This window comes from Phaenicophaeus curvirostris, chromosome 16, assembly GCF_032191515.1.
Source record: "Phaenicophaeus curvirostris isolate KB17595 chromosome 16, BPBGC_Pcur_1.0, whole genome shotgun sequence".
Classification (NCBI taxonomy): Eukaryota; Metazoa; Chordata; class Aves; order Cuculiformes; family Cuculidae; genus Phaenicophaeus; species Phaenicophaeus curvirostris.
Window position 1 is genome coordinate 10,469,892 of NC_091407.1, and position 26,215 is coordinate 10,496,106.

General features: G+C 40.6%; 1 protein-coding gene across 4 annotated transcripts; it reads left to right on the forward strand.

The window, feature by feature from the left end:
• Window positions 1-271: 271 nt before the first annotated feature.
• On the forward strand, window positions 272-25,193 carry KCTD5 (potassium channel tetramerization domain containing 5). 4 transcript variants are annotated; one of them, XM_069870623.1, is made up of 8 exons: window positions 272-489; window positions 8,373-8,481; window positions 9,568-9,659; window positions 10,760-10,855; window positions 13,923-14,039; window positions 19,768-19,893; window positions 21,500-21,558; window positions 24,420-25,193. In XM_069870623.1, the coding sequence occupies exons 1-7, from the start codon at window positions 283-285 to the stop codon at window positions 21,542-21,544; spliced, it is 792 nt and encodes a 263-aa protein (XP_069726724.1). In that variant the 5' UTR covers window positions 272-282; the 3' UTR covers window positions 21,545-21,558; window positions 24,420-25,193. The 4 variants fall into 4 exon arrangements, with proteins under 4 accessions (XP_069726724.1, XP_069726725.1, XP_069726726.1 ...); XM_069870624.1 differs by lacking the exon at window positions 21,500-21,558; XM_069870625.1 differs by lacking the exon at window positions 13,923-14,039.
• The last annotated feature ends 1,022 nt before the right edge of the window (window positions 25,194-26,215 follow it).

Consider the following 26,215-nt stretch of genomic DNA (forward strand, 5'->3'; position numbering starts at 1 on the left):
TGCATGGGGCCGGGCTGGGGTGCGTGAAGCCGAGTTGGGGGTGCGTGAAGCCGAGTTGGGGGTGCGCAGGCCCGAGTTGGGGTGTGTGTAGGCCGGGCTGGGGTGTGTGTAGGCCGAGTTGGGGGTGCGTGAAGCCGAGTTGGGGTGTGCAGGCCCGAGTCGGGGTGTGCGAGGCCGGGCTGGGTTGCGTGGGCCCGGGCTGAGGGGCGGGCTCGGGGTGCGGGGCGCAGGGCGCAGGCGCGGGCGGGGCGGGGCGGGGCGGCCCCTTCCGGCGCGTTGAGGATGGCGGCCGAGGCGCCGGGCGAGCCCGCGGTGGCGCCGGGCGGGCCCTGCGGCCGCTGCAGCGCGGCGGTGGCGGCGCCCGGCAAGTGGGTGCGGCTGAACGTGGGGGGCACCTGCTTCCTCACCACGCGGCAGACGCTCTGCAGGGACCCCAAGTCCTTCCTCTTCCGCCTCTGCCAGGCCGACCCCGACCTCGACTCGGACAAGGTGAGCGCCGGGGGGGGGGGGTCTGCTCCGTCATGGCCGGGGGCGGGGGGGCGGCCCCGGGGCTCGGGGCGGGGAGAGCGGCCCAACCGGGAGGGATGGGGTCGTGTGGGAAGCCTTCAGTTCTTTTTTTAGGGGGGGGGACCGGTGGTGGGTTTCTTAATTTTCTCACGTGCGGCTTCCAGAAAGGGTGTTTCGATGTAAGAATGCAGGGAACGCGGCCTGAGCAGAGTTCCAGAAGAAGAGAGAAAAATCCCTTCGAGCCTGGTGGTGCGGGGGTTGGTTTTTGTCGCCTTTGCTTTGCTTCGTGTTTTTTTGGAGAGGATGAGCTTAAACCGACTTATAAAAATGAATTTTAAAACGTAGATGGCTTGAGAGAGGGTATGAAAGCTTTCTTTTGCAGATTCCTAAATAAAAGATAAGGGGCGCTTAATTATTAAAGCACCTGTTTCAGTTGTTCCACTGCTTATCTGCGCTTATTGTCATCAGAGAGAGGGAGAAGGCATCTGCTGGAAGAAATGCTTTGATTCTCATGCAGGCAGGCGTTTGCCTGCCTTTCTTCACCAGTTGAGGAAGCCACTCATATTCCACCAGCGCAGCCGGTGAGGTGTTGCTGTCTTGCAAACATTTCATGAGGCTCCTCATTGTTTTCTGTTTCACTGCGCTCACATTTTTTGGGCCGCAGCAGCAAGCCACAAATCTCTCTGCTAGGGTGACTTAGCTGTTTGGTAGGATGTGAGAGAGCTGTGAATTTTCTCACATTTCTAGACATATGTGGTTATAGTTGCGAGCAGCATCGATGACAGCTCACAGCCAGCCACAGTCCAGCTACAGGAAGACTTCCTCTGCCTGGATGCTGTTCGAGCTGCTTAGGTATTACTGTGTCATTCTTTTTTGCTGGTGTAGAAGTCTAATGGAAATTACTTCAGAAAGATGCGAACAGATTGCATTGTCCTGTTGTTGTGTGGCTTTTTTAATAAACTTGTAGCCGGTATAGTTGTCTTCATAGAATTCTGTGCAAATCAGGGATGAGAGGCAAGCGGCAGCTATAGAGAGAACTACAGATTATTGTGGAAAATCTGGATTTAGAGAAAATCCTGTTGTTCAGAGATGCATTCTTTAGGCTTATGAGCCTGTGTGTCTTCAATTTGATTTACAAAAAGCGAGGTCTGTCTGGGTTAAATATTCACTGTGGTCTTCTTTCCAGCAGAGAGTTTGTCAGAGTTCAATGTCCTGATGTCTTTACCATCTGTAGTCAGTGATTTTCAGTTCAGCCACTCGTCGTCTTGGATCTTGCCGCAGCAGCCACTTCTTAGATCACTCATCACAGTTTGTTAATTACAGTAATTTGGGATTGTTTAACTGCAGAGACACCTTCTTCCAAGGATTTGATTCAGAGTCTTTAGATTCTTCATCTCTTGTAAACAGCAAAACATAATCCAAGCGGTTCCTTTTTTTCCTCTAAATGACAACAGATATTGTAGATGTCCTTTCAAGAGAGAAGAAATACTGACATCTTAGCAGTTTGTGACCACACTGTCTTGGTACAATAGTGCATCAATGATGTCTCTGGCTTAGTTCTGAAATATCTAATGTCTTTAACTGGTGAAAATAGATATTTCAAGGGAATCATCGTAGTCATCCTGAACTCTAGTTCTTTGCCGTGTGTGTATATCAAAATCCGGTAGTAACAGTTTTGCTTTTTCCCTCGGTTTTACTTTTTGGAGCCCTGTTATGAGCTGTGACCCGATACTAAGTTGACGTGTTTTTCTTAATCACGTACCAAAGATTATTTGCAGTGACTGCTGTGCAGCACAATGTTGTTGTCCTGGGAGGTGCAGCTAATAGAGAAAGGTACTGCCCTTTTAGAGCTCAGAGCAGAAGAGCTGGTCTTTGACCTGTAATACCCTGGGTTTCAATCCATTGTGTGTTCTTCCTAAAAATCCCATGGGTTTTAAACACCTCGTTTTAAACTGTAACATGAGGGAATGTGTCTGCGCTGATGTAGGGGCTGAGGGCTGTTGCACCTGTCCATCCCGACCTCCAGGTGAGGATGTGGGGGAGGCAGGGTGGGGACAATCCCAAGGGATGAGCCAGCAGATGAGATAGTCAAAACTGATAGCCACAGCCCTCTCTTTGAAAGAATTATAAAGGCCTCGCCTTAACAAGGTGTATCTTGTCTCCCGTATGGGGAGTTTGTCTGGGATGCGCTTCAGTACCTCACTTTGGGAAATTTTAGGTGTGTTTTCAATAGATTAATACTGAAGTCTGCTCATAATGCAAAACACGTTTTCTAGTTTGTAGGCACATTTCACATTCCTCTGATCATGCTCCATCTGGCAAGTATGTAACTCTGCAAAAATGAAGGAGGAGGTGTATTTTGTTACAGCTTTGGTGAGTTAAACCAGCTTGTGGAAAGCTCTAACGCTGACCCAGCTGACAAGAGGGAGGCGGGGCGGACTGCACATCTAGAAGCAAGACTAGGCAGAAAAGCCAGTGATTAACTTAGCTCATACACCAGTAAATATATGTTTTTGAAGAAAAGAGTTCAGTTCACATTCTTTCTTGCTTTGCAAGACTGCCAAATTATAATCTTTAGAAAATGAAGCCATCAGAAATGCTTGGTTCAGATGAGAACAGACCTGTAAGCAAGTGCAAAAATTAACAACAGGGCTGTTTCTACCTAAACTCAACAAGTGAGACATACCAAAATTAACTGTGTTGAGACGTTAAGAAATTCTGAAAGAGGTTAACTGGATGAGTTTATTAGAAATGAGAATAAGAAACTGAAATAGCTCATAGGTTGCACTTTATTATTTAGCTACATAAATCATAGGATTTCCTTAATGCTTGCTATTAGAAAGAATTGAAAGGCTTCAAGAAAGATAGCATGTTTGCCTTTAAATGATCATCAGGCACTCATGCTGAGCATGGCTGTGCAGTCTCCTGGTATCAGATGTGTTCCCAGTTGCAAGAGAAGAAGGATCAGCCTTGACATACCCTGTGTTGGAATGAGCAGTGAATGGAGGGAGATGATGATGCTCTTCTCCGAATGTGGTATCTTTCACAATGTGATACATATTTTTGGGTGGAAGCTCTGCTTATTTAAGGCTATTTGAGAATTATTTCAGCAATGAATGAGCGGTAGCGCTCATATTTACTGGTCACAACAGGACTTCATTTCTGGAGCATTTAAATGTTTCTTTAGAGACGAATACATAAACGAGCAGAGTCTTGCTCACTTTTTTTAATCCTTGTTTAGGTTATTTAATACTTGTATTGTAAGTTTTAGTGCCAGGCATTTCCTGATTTCAACACCTTCCTATTTTATCTGTATACCAGTTTTTCTTCTGCAAACTCTTCAGTCACTCTTTAAACTTGCCCCTACGTGAGAAGATTGTCAGCCGTTCTTAAGAAGGTTTTTGGCAGCAGAATTCATGCTTGATTTTTTTAATGTCTTTCTAAAGTTAAGTGCAATTGCACTGAGACAGGAAGGAAGCAAGCAAGCACTGAATGTTTTAGAAAAATCAAAATCTTCCTGGCAGCACATCCGTAACTATCAGCACTAAAAGCTATCTTAATTGTAGCCATTTTTATAGATATAACTGAGATAAACTTTGTTTGTCCGTGGGATTTCTGGCTAGTTGGGTGGGTTGTGTTAGTAATGTAGTTTTGATACCGGCAGTCTGCTGATGCTCAAAGTGTTTAGGTCGCATAGTTTGAAAGGAATGAATTCTGGGCATCTAGCTCAAGATTTTAAAAGTACAAGGGGGTAGGGGAGACTATTATTTCTAAATCCAGATTTAGTGCCCAACATTATTGTATTTCTGTGTATGTTGCTGCCTCTAACAGAACTTCTGCTGGCTCCCTTTATGGGAACGATGTCAGTTTTTTAGGTACCCATGTCAGAGCATGCAGCTTTGAGCCAGGAGTTGGGCAGTGTGGATTCTGAGCGTGTCCATTCTGGAAAAGTGAGGAAAAGTCTGTGGGCTAGTTTTGATCACAAAGAAGATAATTAATGGGAAATACATTTCTTATGTTTGAACTAGTGTATTAATGCAATTCTTGGGGACGGTGAGACTAGGGAGATGCATGTATCTGGTCCAACTTCTGGGTCCCACTGGAATCAAGGCCACTTAAAAAATTGGAGGACTTGGAGAGTAGTCTCAAGATGAAATATATTTGGCCAAAGGTTATAAAGAGCAAAACGTTTTTTTTTGGCAAGGAGTTTAAGGAGTGACTTCTCAGGAGAACAGAAATTTAACAGCAAAGCCTGTTTGGTCAAACAGAGACATTGTGAGATCGCGCTGAGTAAGTGTGGGACTGTGGATGTCCAGGCTGGAAAGTGCATGTAACAGTGACAGTAATTGGTGCAAGCCATCCCAGGCACTGAATGGTTAAGTTTCACTACTGCTTTCTAAAGGCTAATTTTCACCGTAATTTAATTGAGTCCTAGGCAATTTTTAAATGAAGATTGGGTCAAGAATGCGTTCTGATTCCTTTGATTCTCAGTCTCTGTAAAGATTGAAGTGGAAATGTTTGAGAATGCAGGATTGTTTAAATGTTTTGGGCAATGTATTTCAAATTCTTTGAAAATACATGTGCACTTTGAGTCTCCTCTCTCCATGAATGCTGGACTGTAGATGTGCTTTAGGGTTAGTTCTTAAGGAAGAAGAAATGTGATTGTGAGCTGTGCTGACTTTTCATTGGTACGTTGAACTGGATGATTGAATATTTAAAGGCAAGTTATTAGGCTTTCTCTAGAATTCCATGGTATTTGTAACTTGGACTAAAAATTGGTGTGGTAGAGTGGTAATAAACAAATGCAGCCTTCACTACCTCAGCAATGTTGTCTTTAAATAGTGTCCTTGTGAAAAGGAGGGGATGGAGTAGATCTGGGACTTAGAGACTAGGAAGAAAAACCTCTTGGTAGAGAGAATAAAGTAATGTGAAAATAGAACTGGGTAAAGGTACAAACATCTGTGTGATTAATAGCACTTTTGTGTTGGTTGCACAGAGACCTGAGATTTGGGAAATGGCTTTGCAGTGCCCACACTAGCTGTGTTGGAGAAGATTCAAACTTGCTCAAAAGCTTGTACAAACCTAATTAGTTGGCGAGCAGAGGAAGCAGCAGTTGTCCCATATCTGAGACAACTAATAGGCTACTAATGTTCAAGTTAGCAAGCTCAAAGCTGGTTCAGTTACTCCTACACAAACTGTGGCTGCACTTTTAAACCATCCAGATCACATTTGAAGTGCAATTTATTATTCTTACCTTAAAACAAACCAAAACTGTCACTTTTAAAGTGTCCAAATTGCTAATTACACATGGGAATGCAATATGTTTTCATGGATGTGTGGATGAAGCCAATCCTGACACTGTTCCGAAGGCGTGGAAAGACTTGTGACCCATATTTCCAAAACTCTAGGTGGGGCAGATGACTACATAACTGTGTCAGCTTTTATTGGATTTATGTTTACATAAATATCCTTAAAGATCTTGTGTAATCAGCTTTTCTTGGTGATACCAATATGAAGTGCTTTGTGTGCAGTGAGGGATAATCAAACAGTTCACACTGAAGGAGGAGTGAGAACAGGGAAAAAAGGGTTTGTGGATGATGAGGAAGATGGTCAAAAATAGGTAGAAGAGAAAAACAGTTCTATCCGGTGTTTCATAGGGTGGACACTGTCAGTATGTGTAGAATGTGTCTGGTGCAAGTGCCAATAATGAGCTCTCACGTGCGTGTGGGGCTAATGAATCCTGGTAGTGCTGGTTGGCAGAGACTGCTCCTTAGGTGGAGATTGAAAGAAGAGGCCTGACAGCTTGTTCCATGGTGGTTTTGTTGGACCCTTATTTAATATACAGAAACCCACTCAGGCAAGAGGAATTTCAGCTCGAGGTGTCTTGTGTAAGGAGCAATATAACCATTGTTAAGATTTCATTTACAGCTTGTAGCTACTTCACCTCTGTGTCCCTCCTGTCTGTACGGCGCAGAGTTGGCAGCCAGTATTGCTTCAGAGGGTGATGTGAGAAAACACCAGTGTGAAAGGATACCATAATCTTATTGAAGAAGTTTGCTTCTAGAGACTTGTTTCCCTGAATGGGGAGGACTTCCAGTTTTGTAAGCTCATGTGTTTCTTAATTCAGTTCAGCTGATGACCAAAGACTGCTTTTTTCTTGAAAACTGTTTCATTTACATCTTCCTTTCCAACTTCACTGGTTTCTGTTCCTCTATTAAATAATACTCTTCAGCTTATAATTCATACAGTTGTCAACTAATTTAATTTCTTTGGGTTATATCTATAGATTGTTCACTCTTGGAAGTGTTTTGGTAATGTAAATATATTTGAATGTGAGACATTAAAGGTGTCCTATTTTATGGACCTCAGCTGTCTGCTGGGTTTGGAGCTGTCTCACCTCTGTGAGATCATGAGTTTAGGTCAGAGGAAACTGAGATTAGACTGCATCAAGCACTGTCTGCTCTGAGTGTGAGTTAACTGACAGCAAATTTTAATAGATTAGCATTTTCTCAAACAGTTAATTTTATATAAAATATAACACCCCTTCACTTCTAAAATGACAGTGTGTCTAAGCGTGTGAAGCATTTAGCTTGTAATTTTAGAAAGGCATTTATGTTTTTTAGTTCAGGCTGTGGTCCTTCTATGTTCCACCAGCCCTCGATTAGACAAGCACAGTTATTCAGAAACCAGATCCATGTACCTGAAAATACATCCACCACCTTTTTGCCAATAAAACAGACAATGAAACATTTTAGGAACTTTAGATACTGTTAAGTAGAGGGAGTTTTCAGGTATCACAGTTCAATAATCAAAAATTTTTTTTCGTATGGGACAAAAAGTATCACTATTGCCTGTAGTTTTGGGGAAGAATGATTCAAAGTTAGCTAGGATTGTTGTTAGTGATGCTTCTTCAGTATCTCCCATAAACCACTAGAACATTAAGAATAAATTAAAAAAAGGTACTTGGGGTGCTGCCACGTCTCTCCAGTCTGTGTCTGTAGACTATCAATTGTGTGAAATCCTGAGATACTCTGGGATTAACCCTGTCAGTGATCTGCTTGATTAGCAGTAAGTAGCAGTGGCTCTATCACACATCAGTCTTTTCTGCCTTGGACCTCTGGCCCAGCACCAAGCCTGTCAGTGCTGTGTTGCTCACGGGAGTTCACACACAGACTCCAAATGGTATAGGAAATATCAGATTTGTTCCTTTATCTCTTTGTCAAGAATATCTGCTCTGCAGGCAAATTTCTTCAGCTGTTTTGCACTCCCCAGAGCGCTGTGCTCTGTTCAGTGAGCTGCACATCAGTGAGTGTGCTCTCTCCTTTTTGTGCCTGCATGAGGTCAGTGGGAGATGCGCCTGCCGCTTGCTGCTGTTTGGAAGACAAACACACAACCCTTGCTTGGTGTGCAGCTGCTCAGTGCCCTGGGAGGGCTGGTACAGCGAAGCTAAGGCATATCCAGAAGCGTTTAGAGGAAAGTGTTGAGGTTGAGGAGAAGGTGGGTTTGCCTTTAATTACAGTAAACCAAATCAAACCCCAAAAGATGTTTGGACCTTATTGGGATATAGCCATTGTTCTGATTTATCAGGTTTTCCAAAGAAAACACTTGTTTCCTGGTTTAAACTGTTATTTTTAACTTTAATTTTCAGTGTTTTCACTTACTGCTTAGATCTTTGATGTGAACAGTTTTGATAAGGGATTGGGGGTAACTGTTTGGGTAAGAGAAGTGTTGTGGTACATGACTGAGTTGAATGATCAGCCTGATACAGGGCATTCGAATAATTGTGGGTTTTTTGTTGTTGTTTTTGGTTTTTTATTTGTTTGGGGTTTTTTGTTTGTGTTTTTTGTTGTTGTTTTCTAATCTAGGATGAAACAGGTGCCTATTTAATAGACAGAGACCCGACCTACTTTGGGCCAGTGCTGAACTATCTCAGACATGGGAAACTGGTTATTAACAAGGACCTAGCTGAGGAAGGTAAGATATTACTAAATCTCTTCCTTTCTTATTACTAGCTTGTAATTTTAGCTGCTTTTCAGTCATCAAAAGTAACTTACAAGTGGATGTTAAATCTTAATCAGTGTAACATTTATGTCTGCTTCAAGTGAAGCTGACCGGTATCATGCAGTTACAGTGTATTCTGTTGTTTGAAGATTCAGAGTATGATTCCTGACTTCACAAGTCCCTTACCCTAGTTAGAAAAAGAGTATAAATTTTCAAACATGAGGGGAGATGTCTTTTACTGTATAATCTTTTATCTTTCCTGTATGACTGTGTGAAATATTTGGGTTTAGTCCCATTCAAGTAAAAGAAAACTATCTATTAAACAAGCTTCAAAAGATGTAAAGATGTAAAGCAAAGTAAGAGTGATGTTCTGGGATGTTCAAATGTGTGGCATATGCTCTTGAAGAGTAAATTCTGCCCTCAGCTTCTCCCTTGCCATTTATCCTAATGGAGGATGCCTGTTTTCAACCATGTAGCACTAAGACTGTATTGATCAGGTATTGGAAGAAGCGATCAGAGAGGAATACAGTCTTAACAATACTGGCAGGAAATAACATGAAATGTAATTTCCACGTGACCTGTCAAACGCACAGTACACGTGGAGCAGTGTGTAGTACAGAACTTTAACTTTGTTTCAGAGGGTAAGATCTCCAATGGCATCAAGAAAACTCTGTGCACAGGCAGCTGCAGAGCTTTTCAGGAGGGGTACTTGAATTCCTCTTCCCTATTCCAGCCTCAGGCAGGGTCAAGCGTTGATCGTCCATTACTCTACTATGGAATGGCATTTGTGCTCTTTTTTTTTGTTCTGTCTGTCATTCTCTGTGTGAAACAGCCTTGATTTTCTCAGAGGTTTTCTAGGGCAATTTTTCAGAATGTACTAAACTTTGAATTACACTTGCCTGAAGGAATCCAGAATTGGTGTCCTGGTAAATGAACTTTTCCTAGGGCAAAATAAATAATTTTCTGTAGCTGTAGAGGCGATAATTTTAGGAACTGTTTGGTGGGTTTGGCCTGGAAGCTTTGATTACCCTCTCTTCACAAAATCTGTTCCTATACTAGGTGTACTGGAAGAAGCTGAATTCTACAATATCACATCACTAATAAAACTGGTAAAGGACAAAATAAGAGAAAGAGACAGCAAAATCTCACAGGTGAGGCTGCTTTCTTGTGTGGTTTTGATTATTTTTTCTATAGCAAGTGGTTTCCATTTCTTTTTCCCTAACTACTTATTTCCTCTGCAAAATAGCGAATGGCTGCCTCCATCACCAGCTGTTGTTACTATGCAAAGAATAAAGCTCCTAACTGCCAGTGGCTCTCTGCTTCCAAAGGGCACAGGATTATGGTTCAAAAACTGAAAGCATTCTAAAGACTTGTTCAAAAATGCCTGGTCACAGTAGAATTTGTCATAATATCATTTCTGGAGTAGTTATTTTAGGGAACAGCCTTTGTAGAATGTATTTTTCTCATATATATTTAAATACTCCTGAGTATGATGAGATTGCCAACTACTATATAACGGCTGTTGATCCAGCATATTTATATAACATACATACAGGTGCTGTTTAGCTCTGTTGCACGCTTTTCTGGCAAAGTTAGTTGCTTTACTTGTAGTTGAGAAGACTCTGCCTGTGAATGTTTCTTCATGAAAGTGAATAGGTTAGAGAAACCGTAAAGTAAAGAAAATATTCAAATTTGTTTTTTAACTCTGGTACTCTGTCCTTCCCGGGGAACTGAGTCTTCATGGACCTGTTATGAACTCATGTTGCCATATTTCTCGTGAAACTGGGTTGTGGGATAGCAGTGGTGCCCTGATAGCATTTTCTACAGGGTTCCAGCTGAAGCAGTCCTAGTTATTCATTGGTCCGGATGGGAAACTTTGACAGGGAAATAAAGACATTTTTTATGATGGTCAGACGTTTCTTAAAGTTGTGTAGGTCTCTGCAGAATCTCAGCCTTGATTTTGAATGACATGGTTTGCTACTGCATGGAAAAATAGATAAGTCTTAAGATTATTTTGTTATAACTGTTAAGTGGCGCTTTTAGTCCCTGTAACATTCATGAAGTGTTGAGTTTTCCGCAAGGTGATTCTAAACAGCTGAGATGTCTTTTTTTTTCTTAAAAAAAAGAAATCACGGTGTTCAATGTTACTATTCATTGCTTACCATTCCTAGAGAATAAGGACAACTTCAGACAAGACACACATAGAAAATTCAATTCTGTGTTGAGCGTCTTCTGTTTTTTTCTCTTGAAGGTGCCAGTCAAACATGTGTACAGGGTGCTGCAGTGCCAAGAAGAGGAACTCACTCAAATGGTTTCCACAATGTCCGATGGCTGGAAATTTGAACAGGTAAAAAAGCCATACAGCACTGAATTACAAAGTCTTCTAAAAATTAAGTTACGTGAAAGGGGAATGTAAAGTCAGTTCTATGCATCTTTTTAAGTGTGGTCATTTTCAGACATTGAATAGATAAAGATAACACAGATACATTAAAATTTGATGTTTGTATTCTTATTTGTCATAGAACAAGAAAACTGTAGCTTTTCAGGAAGTAAATTGTGCTGATTTCCTATAAAAACATCTTCATCGTGTTTTAAATGTAATTCTTTGGTGTTATACATTATCATTTGAAGGGTGAATAAACCAAAGTTAAATAATACAAGTTTATACTAATGGTAGGTCAGATATAAAGAGCTCTGGGTAAAGGAGATGAGCTTGCAAGATAAATGTTCGTCAGGCTCAAACAGATAAAGGTTCTTCAGATAAAGGACGATACACATGGGAGGGTGAACTTAATCAGTGTGGATGAGAAGCTGGCTAGGTGTGAGCTACTTGAGTGTTTTCAGTCTTTGCACTGCTTGAGAGGAGCTTTGTGTGTACATTCAAGTATACACTATAAAATTGCAAGAAGATCTTTCTACTACCTTTGTTAATGCCTGTAAATTAGAAACTAACTACGTGGCTTCTTCATGCTTCATGTTCCTAACTTACCAGAACATTTAAACTGCATTGGAACACTGAGTCTGTTAATTCTGGAGTAAGACGCAAGTGCTCAGCTGCCAGCACCTTTTTCAGTGTATAGTGCCAGCTGTAGGAGAGATTTGCATAAGCGCCAGCCTCTTCCCCTGTGCAGGCTCACTCTAAAAACACAACAGAAAAAAGTGTGGCACACAAAGTTGAAAGAGAACTTGTTTATATCTGATGACTTGTTAAGATGCTGGTGTTGTGGAGACAGCCATGATCAGATAAATTAAACCAGCACAGGGAAAGCTAGTTATGCTTCGGTTCTCTGGCTCAAGTGTTACTGGTTCTGTTTGGCATGCCAGAAGCTGAATCTCGTTTAAGCCCCTGAAAAAAAAAAAAATCTCTCTTAATGCATGTGGCTGTATTTTGACCAGTGCATGGAAAAGTTTTTTTTACATTCTTCTTGGTCATGAGAAACTGACTTTCATTACAAACAGATTCTTTACTTTTTCACAGATCAAATGATGCTATGGCTTTTACCTGTCCTGAAGCCTTGTATTCTTTGGGGATGTATCTGGGAGTAATACTGCTTTGACAGTGCAACTGCTGAAGGAACTATTATATAGTCTCTTTCAGAATTTAAAATCTCCTTTAGAACTGGAAAATTCCCGTGATTTTCTTGAATATTGTGTCTTTGTTTCATCCAGCTTTCTCCCTATTCCTCCCACCCCAACGTTGCTCTCCTTTGGACACATAGTTTGAAGGAGGTGAACACAACAGCTGCACAGTCTCATGATGTTCAGCTTCTCATCGCCTTAGACTGGGCTGTTCTCTCCTTTGGTTTTGTTGCAGACCTGCTTTTCACAGTCATCACTCACTAGAAACATGGCTGGAATATTCTGTATAAGCTAAACAGCCTCATTGTTAAGATTTGAGAACACTGTGGCACTTCTGTCATCTTTTTTTCTTTTCTAAACCTGTGTTGCTCAGCAGCAGCTTCCCGCAGAAACAGTCTTGGGGTGGCACCTACCACACTCTGTACGTATTGTTGTCGGTGGGATGGAAATCATCCACTTTTTCAGGAGTGATATTCTTATGGGTTGAGAATCCTTGTGCTCAGTGCCACTTATAACATGTTTTAGTGATTGGTCTTGATAACTTTTCCCCTTAACATTTCAAAATTTCCTGTGAAATACAATTGGATGCAGTGATTGAATGGGAGTGGGAGACATTAAACCTCTGGATGTATGGATGCACTTTTCCAAAGAATGCCAGTGAAAGTGCTGCTAGAATGCTGCAATTGGATTGGTGGCAGTCCAAAAAGTAGTGTAAATAGTTCTGCTGCCTGACTTTTGTGATTTCAGTGATTTTTAGTTTCAATTGTTACCTCTTCAGGCAATCAGGAAAAACAACATTTTGGCAATACTGCATAATGAGAAACTTTGGGGTGTACAAAATTGCTGCATCTTAAGGCTTCAGACAGCAGTGGTGTCAGTCATGTAAATTTGAATGATTAACCTGAGTCTGTCACTATAATGCTGTCTTAAATATCTTCACTCTGCAAGGAGGTCTTTAACTGCTGTCTTCAAAGTGACTCACATAACAATAGCATGATAAAAATAAATTTAGTGTTCATGAGTCTTCTGATCAGTAGTAACCTCCAGTTCACTCAGAATAGGTAGTTGTCGTCTAGATCTTCACACAGTTTTAAGCTTTAATCTTTCTCAGGTACACTGACAGACTAAGCTTCAGTTTAAATGGGTTAGGAATTGCCGTGTATTATTAAGATAATTTTTTTTTATATAATAACGAGTTGAGAAATTCAGCTGACATTGTCCTGAACTTTTCAATTATTAGACGTTTGGCAAGTGTCAACAGATTTCTTGGTACTGGACAATTTTTTCCACTCCACTTTCTTGGATCTTCTGCAAATTACCCCTTCTAAAACCAATTATGAGCACTCAACTTTTTCTCCTCTAATTGAGCTCATGTTTTCTAACTGTATTTTGTTTATCGATATCTGGAACAAGATGAAGCTCTGTCATACAAAAGGCTTGATATATTGCTTTACATATCACCTTCCAGTCTTGTATCCACGTTACCTTCTCCATTCGGCAAGTATGACAGGAAAAGAATGCTCATTTTCATAATGCACCAAACTTTGTTTATGTTTTTCAGAGTAGTTGGCTGCACCACAGTGACATGGGGAGTTTCTGACTTTACTATCAGTAACCCTTAACTTCCCTTGAAATTACAAAGGGCTTTGCAACTGTCTCCCTAAATTTTAAGTCTCTGAAATGAAAGTTGTAGCTCGATAGCAACCTGTTCTAGTGGCGAGTCAATGTTACCTGAACGTTTGAGCTCATCTATTACTTGTATGATTTGGATAACGGTATATGCTTCAGCTTTACAAAGGTTTCTTTTTGTGTTTTGCTTTGATTGGTTATTTCAGCTTGTCAGTATAGGTTCCCAGTACAGCTGTGGCCGGGCCCAGCAGTCAGAGTATCTGCTGATAGTGTCGCGGGAGGTGAAGGGGGAAGAGAGATGCTTCCAGAAATGCTGCAGTGAGGTGTGTCACCCCGTTCTTTCTGCCCTCACACCTATATGCTCAGCCTCCTTGCGTTTCTGCTGCTTTCAAATCATTCCACTTTATTCCTGGATGTACAGCACATAGTAATTTGTGTGTATTTGTGACTGGCTTTTATTTATATTCACAGTATTTCATGATACATTTTGAATGTTCATATTGTAAAAATAAGAAAACACAGCCCCCTTAGTTATTTAGTTAAACATTTTTCTTAAGAAGAGTTCTTACCTTCTCGACAGGTAACCTCCTTAAGTCTTCCTCCAACGTTAACAGCCTTTGATCCATACTTTTTAAGTACAGGTGGTACAATTTAAACATTACAGCCCTGTAAATAAAGCTTTGAGTTCACTGGGTTCAAAAAGGGACATTTCTATGGTTATTCTTGTTCCACTTTGAGCATATTTCACCTAATAGCCAGTTAAGTTTTGAGTTTGAACCCTTTATTTCTAGTAACTTGAGACTTAACTGCTTTTTCAGGTGAAAGAAATATATTCAAACTGGAACAATGAATAACAGAATTTTTCAGAAATAAAATATGGAGGAGTGGGGGGAGAACAGAACCAGCAGTTTTAAGTGTTGTCTCAAGTGGAAAGAACGTCCTGGGTTTTTTTTGCTTTGTTTTTTGTTGTTTTGGGTTTTTTTCCCTCTTGGGAAATTTTCTTGAAACCCAAATGAAAAGTCATAGCTTCACTCATTGGCTTCTTAGGCTGTGTCATACTTCCTGTTCCACTCACTCTCCAGTCAGCGCTTCTTTTAATTGCATTGTTACTTCCCAATGTTCAAGAGTTTGGGAAGGATTTCTTGCTAACCGGTAACGTTGGAGGCAGTTTCCAGTTCTTTACATAGCTGTGCTCTGTTTTGAAGAGTCTTCTGTGAATTGATTTAGGAACCTGATGTTCTGCGGTATGTTTCATCAAGAAAATACTCAAGAGTAGTTGTTCTTTTCCTTGCTGTATATTTGATTATTCGATCTGAAAGGTCGGGTGTGACATCACGAAGATAACATGACAGTGAAGTGACTTGATAGGAGCAAAGCCTTGCCTGTGAGTTTACACGGACACGTAGCCATGCAGTTCTAGATTTTAAACCTGGACTGTTGCCTAGCTGTATTCCAGAACCTGCTTTCAGTGTACCAAGCACTGTCTGTTTCTTTCAGTTGTGTAGGTAACGTGTGGAATTAATGTACTGGCTTTGCAGATTTTCTGGAACTGAGTAGGAAGTGTGGATCGTTGTTAGGGATGTGTAGGGTACAGGCAGTATGATGTTATTCATGTGTTCATGTCCTAGATAACTCAAAGTAAAATCCAACATAATAAAATGGGAGATGGGCGAAGGCAGTGAAGAAATGAAGGCAGGTACAAAATTAAGAAAAAAAAAAAAATGTCCAAACTCTGGAAAGGAATGAATTTTCCTTCCTTCTAGATTTGAAGTCTGACAGTTGCATGAAGACACCCAAAATAAATATGGTTGCAGTACTGGTGTCAGTCTTCAGTGCCGAGTTTCACAGCTGATGTGTATGTATCCTTATAGCCTTTTGCAAACGCTTTGAGAAGGCAGAATAGCAAATCTGTGTAGGCGAGTTATGGAAATGGGGCTAGTTCTGAGATTGGCCTCAATTCAATGAAGCATGAGATTTGTTCACATCAAAAATAAGGTTCTTAAAAGTGATGCACCAATGATTTTGCCTGTTCAGAGGGATATTTTTAGGTGTAGAGTCACTGATTTAAGACGAGATTCGTATGTTTTGCTGATATTGCATAACTTGATGCAGGAGTCATTTGCCCTATTCTCTCAGCTCTAACACTTTTATAATCTGTTTTTATTAAATAGTCCCTCTTGTGAGAGGATATCTGTGTCCTTCAATGCTTCAGACTTAGGACAAGTTCTCCAGAATGTTACTTCATTATTGTCCCTGAAACCATTCTTAAATCTTTTCTCTTTGAAATCAAGCCTGAGCACAGCTGGGCATCAGGTAGTCTCTGTCCACCTTTGCTTAGGCCAAACCGTTTGTTTTTTTAACTTTGCCTTTTGTGATTATCACCTTTTGTCTTCCTTAAAAGTTCAGGCTGCATGAGACATGGACTTCCGTGTTGCTATTTCTTTGTCTTTTCAGGAAAATCCTGACCTGTATCGGTGCATCAAGCAATATATCAACTGAAATATAGTTACTCGCATTGTAATTATAGTAATGCTTTCAATTCCTACATCCTTTAGTTACCTTTAGTGTCAGCACCTCTCTTCCATGCAAATAGTGGATGGGTCATTATCTAATTAATTTTCTGTGATAAGTAACATTGACGTTTTCCTTTGCTCAGTTTTGGGGCTCACAGGTTTTCTCAAGCAGTGCTTTAGTAAGGAGTATAATGAAAAAGCCCTGGCAGGAAAAAAAAACATGAGGGGAAAAAACATACTTGCAAGTACACACACATATATATAATCATACAAATACAAGAAATTTAGAGTTGCAAAATGTTATTTTTTTGCTTACTTAAGTCATTGGTCATCAGAACTCTCTCTACATTCAAGCCCCATAAGCCAAAAAGAATTAGTCCTTTCAGAAAGTCTGAGAAACAGTAGACTGGATAATCTGAAATCCTTTTCTTATGCATTGCATGTTTTGCAGACTTCGGATTATTCTGATTTCTTGTGAGTTCTTTCTTTTTTTGGGGGGAGGGAAGTTTGATAGTTCCTTCCAGTTTATCAGCATCCTTCTTAAAGTCTTGCCACCAACATTGGGAACACTGGGGTGATATTTGGAATACAAGTGCAAAAATATTACTTTATTTATGACCATACTTTCTAACACAACAGTTCAGTTCTAATCTGCTGTCATTTTCCGTTGTTTGTTTTTCTGCCATCACCCTTAATTGCTGAGGATGCATCTCAAAAAGCTACGATGAAGTTTCTCATGTGCTATTGATACTCTGCAGAGTACATTCTTAGTGGCACACATATCGAACAGCTTACAAGAGTATCGTGGGTTGGAGTTTTGAAGAACTTATATTCAGTGTTATGAAAGTGACTTTACCTTGAAATGCACCAGCTGCTTAATAATGGCAAAAAGCCATCCGGATGCTTTGCAGTCGGCTGAATCCGTAGTGCTGTCCAGCTAGCTAATTCTATTCAGTCTGCCACGATGCCTGCAAAGGCTTATGTGGATTATTGAAGCGTTAGCGGGCTGGGTAAGTAGCTATCAGCTGACAACCTGTCAGCTTTGTCCATCCAGGATTGATGATTCGGCTGATGTTTGGATCTTGTTTCATACCTGCTTTCAGAGAGGTCTTTTATTTTGTTTGAGTGCCAGTGACTAAAGTATTTTTCCTTTTGGTAATTGTTATTGCTTATCTGATATCAGGTTCTTGTCACTTTGCAAGAAGAAAAGTTGACTGAGTACTAAATCAAATCATACGCTTGACTTTTATTCTTCAAATTTCCCTTCAGAGAAGATGAATTATGCATGGCTTTATTTAAACATGCATCCAACTTTTTTAATGCTTTCTAGCCTTTAAGTGGGTTAAAAATCTCTTTAAAATCATCCTACGTTTTACCTTGATAATTGAAGCAGTTTACTGTATTTGTATTATATGGTTTCTAATTGCTATGAAATATATAGGATAAACTTCATGCCACTTCAACAGACTTAGAGCCAACTTAACTGCTTTTTCTTCTGGAAATTTGTGCATGGTGTTTTTTAGGGATAGGGAAGAAAATCAACAAATCATCTCTATATATGAAGTTAGTCTGGGTTGATTTTCCAGCTTTTAATTGGACTTTCTTAGGCCATTTTGTGCAACTAAGCAATGAGTTACTTTATGGGTTTTGTGATTCTGTATTACACAAATACGTTATGATGCAGACTGCAGAGTATCAGTTGTCAAAGTTTAACTGATTTAACATCTGGAGATAAATGGTGCCTTTCTGTTCCAGTGAGGATGTATTGGTGCTTCTAAAATAAAACAAATCTGGGGTTTCATAACTTCATTATATGGTTTTGGTGGAAAAAATATCTATCACATTCATTTTGGATCAGCCTCTTTGTTACTGGCTGTGTCTGTGTTTTGCAGAACTGGAGTGGTGTAAGGATTGGAGGAGGAAGGGGAAGTTTCTTGGTGATCACACCCAGACAGCACAGTCAGAGGAGACCATTGCAAAGTGCTGAGCTTCGGTTGCCAGTGCTGTTCTCTGGAGGCTGAGTGGTGTGCCTGCTGCATGCTGGAATACCATCAGGCTCCAAAATCCTTGGCATCACTAGGCCCAGCACCACGTCAGTTCATTGTTCCGACATGCTGCTGCTGCTTTTTGTAGGTGCTGACACTGCCCTATTGTGGAGGTGCTTGCTTGGCTCTCTAAACAGCACTGAGACATCTGAGCATCTCTCTCCTTTCCCTTCCTTAGAAGTGCAGTGAGGCTCTGTTTTCTCCTGACAGTGCTGTTTGGAAGCTGCTTTTACCCTTGGTCTGCCCTCCACTTTTGTTGGGGGAATAATCTTATCCCTTGTGTACAGATTCTGGACCAAATTTCATCTTGACTATGTCTCTTCCTTGTTTAACAAGGCTTTCAGTCTCATTGGTGCTCTGCTAGACCAGCGGCAGTGCCTAGTTTGCTTTTGGACAGTGATAGCTGCCCTAAAAATTAGTCAAGCCTTCTCTGTGGGGCCTTCACCAGGGCACTTTAGTGATACAACAGAGACCAGGGAGCAGGACAGCCTTATCACACGTGGTAATTTGGAAAGTAGATTAAGTATAGTTTTGGGAATGACGTCTACATACCTATCTGTGCAGCAGGCCGGATTTTAGGACTTTGATCTGTGTCAGTAGTAAAAGCACCACACATTATTTCGTCATGCTTTTGAAATAAGCCTTTAAAATAAATGAATCGGCTACCTCTGAGTTGATTCTGACTTGGAAAGGCAGGCTGGGCAGAATTTCTAGTGTTAGGTAGGTGTGCTGTGTGTAAGGTAAGACAAGTGACAGGAAATTTCTGCCATTTGATAAGTGCACTGTATACCAGGTTGAGTATATCCTTCTTTCTCCATGAATTGTCATTTATCATTCAATATCAAGACTTGTAGGAGCTTGTAAATGCATCACATTTCACTATACATGGCTTCTGCTTGTAGCACTTCCTTGTAGCAGTACATATGAATTTCAGGTGTTAATCTTGGTGTCCCAACGTGCTGTGTTTTGCTGTTCTCTGATCAAATGCAATTTTCGTCTTTGTCTACTCGAAATATGTTTTGATAGAAGTACTGTTACTTTGTAATTAAATGGTGGGTATCACTTCAGGCTCAAGAGCTTCCTGCATGCAGCCGTTTACATGTTAAATCATGCCACATGAAGATAACACATACAAACTTTTTAAAAATTAACTTGGGAGGATGGGAAGGTTTCCAGTAAATAACAGAAACAGGGAAAAGACTGCGTCTCCGCTGGCCTTCCTCCGTAGCCTTTTCTTTCACAGTATACTCATACCCATAAATCACTAATTCTGTAAATGTTTAAAAAGAAAAGCTATGTTTATCTTATCATCAATGTGTCAGTATATTTATCAGCATCAAAACATATTTGCGTGGAAGTAGAGAACCGTGCTTTAGGCACAGCTGGCAGTCTGAAGAGTGAGGAGTGTTTGTACTGTTGGTGAGAGTTTATGGAATTTGTTTCATGTGGAAATGCCATTGACTCTTTTTTTTTTATTTGTTTTAATCTTTCAGCTGGTCAGTATTGGTTCTTCCTATAACTATGGGAATGAAGATCAGGCTGAATTTCTGTGTGTTGTCTCAAAGGAATTGCATAACACTCCCTATGGCACAACCAGCGAACCCAGTGAAAAAGCAAAGGTAAGTTACTACATGTTGGGCTGAAGAAATGGTGTCACACTGAGTGGGCTTCACTATATCGTGCTAGGTCTACCTCTGCTCTGGACTGCTAATTAAGAGCAAACCCAGGTAAGCCAGAGCTCACTCTTTCCAAGGCTCTGGTGAAAGTCTGCTTTGGCTAGGATGCTTCAGGAAAACCTGAAATTTGACAAGCTAAAGAGGTGTGTGGTAATAATTTAGAGCTGAGATACGTGCCTGAAATAAAATGTGGAATTTTAGAACCTAATAAACATCTCCGTAAGGAATGGTGGTACGTCTTCAGGGAACTTCAGAAGTTGTCAGAGGAGAGCAGAGTAGGATTTGACCAGGGTGATGGGTAAGAATTGCTGGTAATTTTGGTTGGAGATAGAAACATTCTCTCCTTTTGGCCTGGAAAAGTTGAGCTGTTGCTGGCAATTACTAGTGGTACTTGGAGAATCATTTTATATATGTTGTGTGTTTCTAATAGATCAGTTACTTTTTTTTAGTAGGGATATGTTGTGTCTGGGATGGGGGAAAACAAAAAAAAAGGGTTCTTTTTGGTTGAGAGATTTCTGACAGCAGTGTTCAAGAATCTTGACTGGACCTTGGGAGCTGTTGTCTCAGTAGTTCCCTCTTAGCCAGTGTTAATCTTCTAGTCTGCAGTCTGTTTGTTAGCGTCAGAGTTGATGTTCATGAGGTTCATATGATTGAAATTCTGGTGTCCAGTGATATATACAGAGTAATGTGTTTGTGTCCTGGGACCCACTTCAAGAAGCCATGAGAAAGTCATCCTATCACTTTTATAGCTGGTTGGGTTAGAGAAAACAAAAATCTGCCAGTGTATAATTTTTATTGACAGGCCCTTCAATGTTAATTAATGGCACAAGGCTTTTGGAACAGAAAGGAGCATTTTCTGATAGCCCATGTAATCAAGCTTTGCCTTTATTCCTTCTTGGAGAACTTTTTTCTTGTGTTTTCTCTTTTTGGAAAACAGTTTGCACAGTAAGTTAGTATGTGACTTCTGTGTAACCACCTATAGCACCCAAGTGAAGGAAATTAATGGGATTTGGGAGATTGACTTAAATGGTTCTGGTGGCTTTACTGGTAGCTGTGGCACTACTGAAAGATAACCTGTATTCTCACAAGCATTCTTCTCTTTCGTACCACATTATTGACCTGTCACTCTTGGAACAAATCACCAAAGCTTGTTCATAACATCTGCATCCAGAGTTAGATTCTCAAGCATTATCCTTTCCCATCCGTGGGAAAGAGTAGACAGAGTGAAGGTACCAGCTTTGCAGTTCTAATTACATTTTCTCTGTACTTATGGTCCCTATTTTTTATGTTGCATGGCACTCCTGGCTTCTGTGTGCTGACCTTAGGACATTTGAAAGAAGACATTTTCATGAAGTGTGTAATGTTCCTCTGTGAAATTGTCTGCTGTACTTTCTTACAAAGAGTGGGAGTCCCAGATAAAAGTAAATAAATGTAATTCCCAGGTGCTTCAAGTGTAAGTGGACTGTACATTGTTGCAGCTCTGACTCACTTGCAATCTCTTCTTTTCCCTTCCTTTCTCTATACTTGCTGCATGCTGCATGGCACTCAGAGTGAGGATGAAGAAACGGATTACGATATGAATGACTCAGATTAAGTGTAAATGTCATGGTGAGCACTAGCTGCCCTAGGACTTTACCCAGATGCTCCTCTGCCCCATCCAGTTCCTACCCCAACTAGTGCTGTCCTTTGGCTAGTCCTGGTGCTGTGTGTGTGTTTGTGATTATAGCTGTGGCATGGTTAGTAAAGGTAGAACTCCTGTTCTGGATATTGCCTCTCTGACAATAATTAGCATTGCTGTTACAAGCTGCAGTGTGATTGGTTCCTTTAAAGCTTTGCTGAGAAGAAAAGTTCATGTAGATTCTAGATTTGGTAATAAATTAGCAAACTTCACTAAAGTGCAATTTAGTCAAAAATTGGTCTTGTCTCTTAATTTTCAAACTAATGTTTTTTTTAATCAAGACCTGGCAAATATAAGTAAATAGTGTGAACTTGGTGCCACAGTTGTATTCTTCACAGGAAGCAACTCTCTCCAGGTCATCAGGTCCTTTCCGCTGTAGTTTGATGTCTTATTGAAGATTGAGGTACTTTAAAGTCACAAATGGAAGGGCACAAAAGTTGCATCAGAACAAACAACTTTTGCAACCTTTTCCTATCATGTGCGCAAACGTGGCTCATGTTTATTCCTACACGGAGCCCTGCGTCCAGCTCTGGGGTTCCCAGTACAGGAAAGACATGAACCTGTATAGAGGGAGTCCAAAAGAGGGACACACAGGTGATTGGGGCAGGGAGGAGGAACATCTCTGCTATGGAGAAAGGCTGAGAGAGTTGGGCTTATTCAGTGTGAAGAGAAGGCTCTGGGGAGACCTTATAGGGGCTTTCCAGTGCTGAAAGGGGCTGCAGGAAAGCTGGAGAGGGGCTCTTGATCAAGGAGTGCAGGGATAGGATGAGGGGGAATGGTTTTAAGCTGAGAGAGGCAAGAATTGGACTGGATATAATGATTAAATTTTTTACTGTAAGGGTGGTGTGATACTGGAACAGGTTGCCTGGAGAAGCTGTGGATGCCCCATACCTGGAAGTCTTCAGAGACGGGTTGGATGGGGCTTTGAGCATAATTTCAGGCATTTCATCTAGTGAAAGGTGTTCCTCACCACAGCAGGGAGGGTGAACTAGATGAACTTTAAAGGTCCCTTCCAACCCAAAACGGTCAGTGGTTCTATGATCTAAAGTGTGTGGACAGAGGAGCGTTGTCAGTAGACTCACCTGTTTAGCCATGTTCCATTTTAAATTGGGAAGTTTCACAAAATGCATTGAGTTGATACTATTTTCTAACTGCCCAGGTGTTGTTTCCAGCTGTGTTTTTGTCTCTGTTGGACATGGTTTCGTTTACTGATTCTGTTTGCTGGGTCAGACTGTTGTCCCCTACATGGACATCTACTGCAGCACTTTGTTCTCAGTTATGACCTATAGCAAATACTCGAGGAAAGAGTTTAAGTGCAAAGCATTTATAAAATTAGCTCCTGATGCGTTTCCCCACCTTCCAGTAAGCCTCAGTTTAGGAATTTTGGCTCCGAGCCTGCATCCAGATCATTGTATGGAAGCTGCAATGACACTCTGATACCATGAGTAGGTATCAATGGCACTATCCTCTGTAAGTTTGTCCAGTCCCTTTTGAATATATTATCCTAGCAGCTGCTGAGCAATTTTCAGGGACTGGCTTTTCCTCACAGAACTCACTTGTATCTTTTCTACAGTTTCATAGAAATTTCTGTTTGTTTAGTACACATAATAAATTATCTTAATGAAATAAACAATGTTGGCATCTGAAATAGGTCCTAAGGCATATCACAGCCCACTGGAAACATCTTTCTGTATTTCGGGTGCAGTGACGTCTGGCTTCATAACTTCAAAATCACAACATAGAATTGGAAATTAAAAAGAACTGTGTATGCACAACACGAGATCCAGGTCCTACAGGAAGTGCACTGAGCAAGTGATAAAGTGGAATTAGGGTTGAGGTTTTTTTAAGCTAGCGCTGAACTGTCTCTGAACTGTCCCTGAGGCACACAAACTGTAATGGGTTCCTTGGGAACTCCAATCCTTAGAAAATCCCATGGAGTCATGCAAAGCAGGTGAGGCTTTACTTGACCACAGTCACTGTGAAAGATGTGTTAAGCTTCATGACTGATAGAGGCTGATAGGTTAATTATGAACATTTTAACAATATTAAAAAGAAACCAAATACCTAAACTTTTTTTTTTTTTAATTTAAAGCCCTATGCTGTGCTGTGTAACATGGTTGCCAGCCTTTACCCTCCAGGCACACAGTTTGAAGTGTGTGTGCATGCTGTCAGGTTCCACGGATCCTCTGGGATGGAGTGTGCTGCTCAGTACTAGTAACATCAGGTGTTTGTCTCGGGCTACACTGGAATCTTCACAGAAGGAAATTGTACATTGAAGACAGTGATGCTGTTGTCCGGGGATTGTGCCTTTGCTTTCTTTCCACTTTTGAAATCGATGTTTTCAGTACTAATTGATGGAACACAATTTACAGCTGAAACTTCAGAGAGTTAAGGACATTTTACTGGAACGGGAAAAATGAAGGATAGATTCCATTTCTAATAAAGTATCTGAGTTAATTGACTACACAGGACAGAAGTAACTTCAGAACTAGGGTGGGGTGAAATGGCTTACTTTATACATCTGCCAGTCCTTAAGCTTTGGTTATATCAATCGTACTGAATGCCTAGCAGTGATTTATGTCTGTTTTCATCGTGTTTGATAGTAGATATTGTATGTATCGATCTGTCTTTTTTCAGCCTTAAAGAACACACTTCAGGAAAGTCCTTGAACCAGCTCCCTGACACTTTATCTGTTATTTGAGATAGTTGCTATGTTGCTTTTTTATCTCCATGATTTAGGAATGACATTGGGTGAATTTTCATTTATAGAATTTCTGTTGCTCTTTTTCAGATTTTGCAAGAACGAGGTTCCAGGATGTGAATACAGTATTGAACGGTGACAATTTTTTCTCTTTTATTCCAAGACGCAGTGAATTGTCACACGGAAGAGGCTCATCTGCGAAAGAAAAAAATCTGATTTAGACAATTTCCTGTTGATCTGGGTTCAACCGTTTTTGCCTATAAGCTGGTGTCAACTGGCTGCAAGCATTGCAAGATTACAAAGTGGGAATAGACGGTGTGGGAGTGTGTGTTCAGTTGTGGTTGTAGTGCATGGTTGTATTCTTGTGGGCTGACACTGGTCATTTGAAAAGAAATGGCCATGCACTCCTGTTTTCCTCTGAGACATGTAGCACTTAATGTCTGGTGCTGGATGACCCAATGTTGATCAGTTTGGAGACACTTTCCTACTAATCATTGTAAACATTTAAAGGACAATGTAATTGGTGCTACACACACACACAAACACACACATTAAGCCCACAGATGCAAATATTTGGGCCTGCAAGGTTTCAGAACCAGTGGTGGCCCCAGTTGACTGTGTTACACTGCACATTCCTGATGGCCCTGTGACGTCCTCTATCATGTAGTAACAGCCTAGGAGATCAACTGAAACTGGCATGGGAGAAGTTACAAAACAGACAAAAAGGTTTCTCTAAAGGAAGGGTGTATATATTGACTGGATTTATGGCATATTTTAGTATCCAAAGGGAAGACTAAACTCAGAGAAAATGGCCTTCACCTGAGTTATTCTTGATGTTCCTTCTTTTAAAATAGTTTCCTCCTGCTCCAGTCTTAGCCGGGTGTTTGAAAGGGGAATCAAAACTCACTTGAAATGAACAACTGAACATCCTGTTTCTTTTGAGGTGTTTGTACTTGTATGCGTGTTTTTGCTTTTATAAAATGCCTGTAAGCATTGAACTTGATTATGGTAGAGATTTTTCCAGAGCTGGAGGCTGTAGAGAAATACGGCTGGTTATTCCTAGATTCCTGTCTCTGTGACTGGGGTTAAAATCAACCTTGAGTGTGAACACAGGCTCATCCAACTGAGAAACTTAATTACTTCAGACATTCAGGATACCTGTAGTCAATCTTTCTATACAGTTTCAACTATGCAGTTAAAGAACACTGTTTGAAAACATCTGAGCAACTTTATTAGTTTGTCCTTGATGAAGGCTGATACACAAGACTGGAGCTTTTCAATACACTATGTTTTCAGCGGAATCATTAGCACATCTTTAGAACACTTAATGAAATCGACAGTGTAAAGCTGGGCTTCATTGGCTTCTGAAAGCAGTGGAAGGGAGTTTCAAAAAGCTACAAGATTGCTTTGAATTCTAAAGATGTTCCAGTTTTCATTCTTTCATTTTCAGTAATTCAGAGTTTATGCATATCCTCTAGGTAGTCCTTTACGGAAAAGCCGGATTATCAAACACCCTGGGTCTACTTTTTTTTTTTTTTTTTAAAGGACTTATTGATAAAAGTTTGGCAGAAACAATTTGTAAAAAAACATTTTTACTAAGCAGGTTAAGCAACGGGCAAAATGTTTTGTCCACGTGTCTAATGCTCGAAAGGGTTTGTAATGCATTTTGCGAATTGGATGTGGTCTGCACGGGAAGCTGCTGGCCCCTCCACAACAACACATAAAACGTTTGTCTTTTTTTAAGATGTTAAAACTGAATTGAATTTACTAAAAATGTAATTGTGTAAGGGGAAATGTTTATACTTTTATACTTTTTTAGGCACCCATATTTTATCAGCTTAAATTTAGCACCCAAATTTCCCCTAAATAGTAACAGATTATGTTGT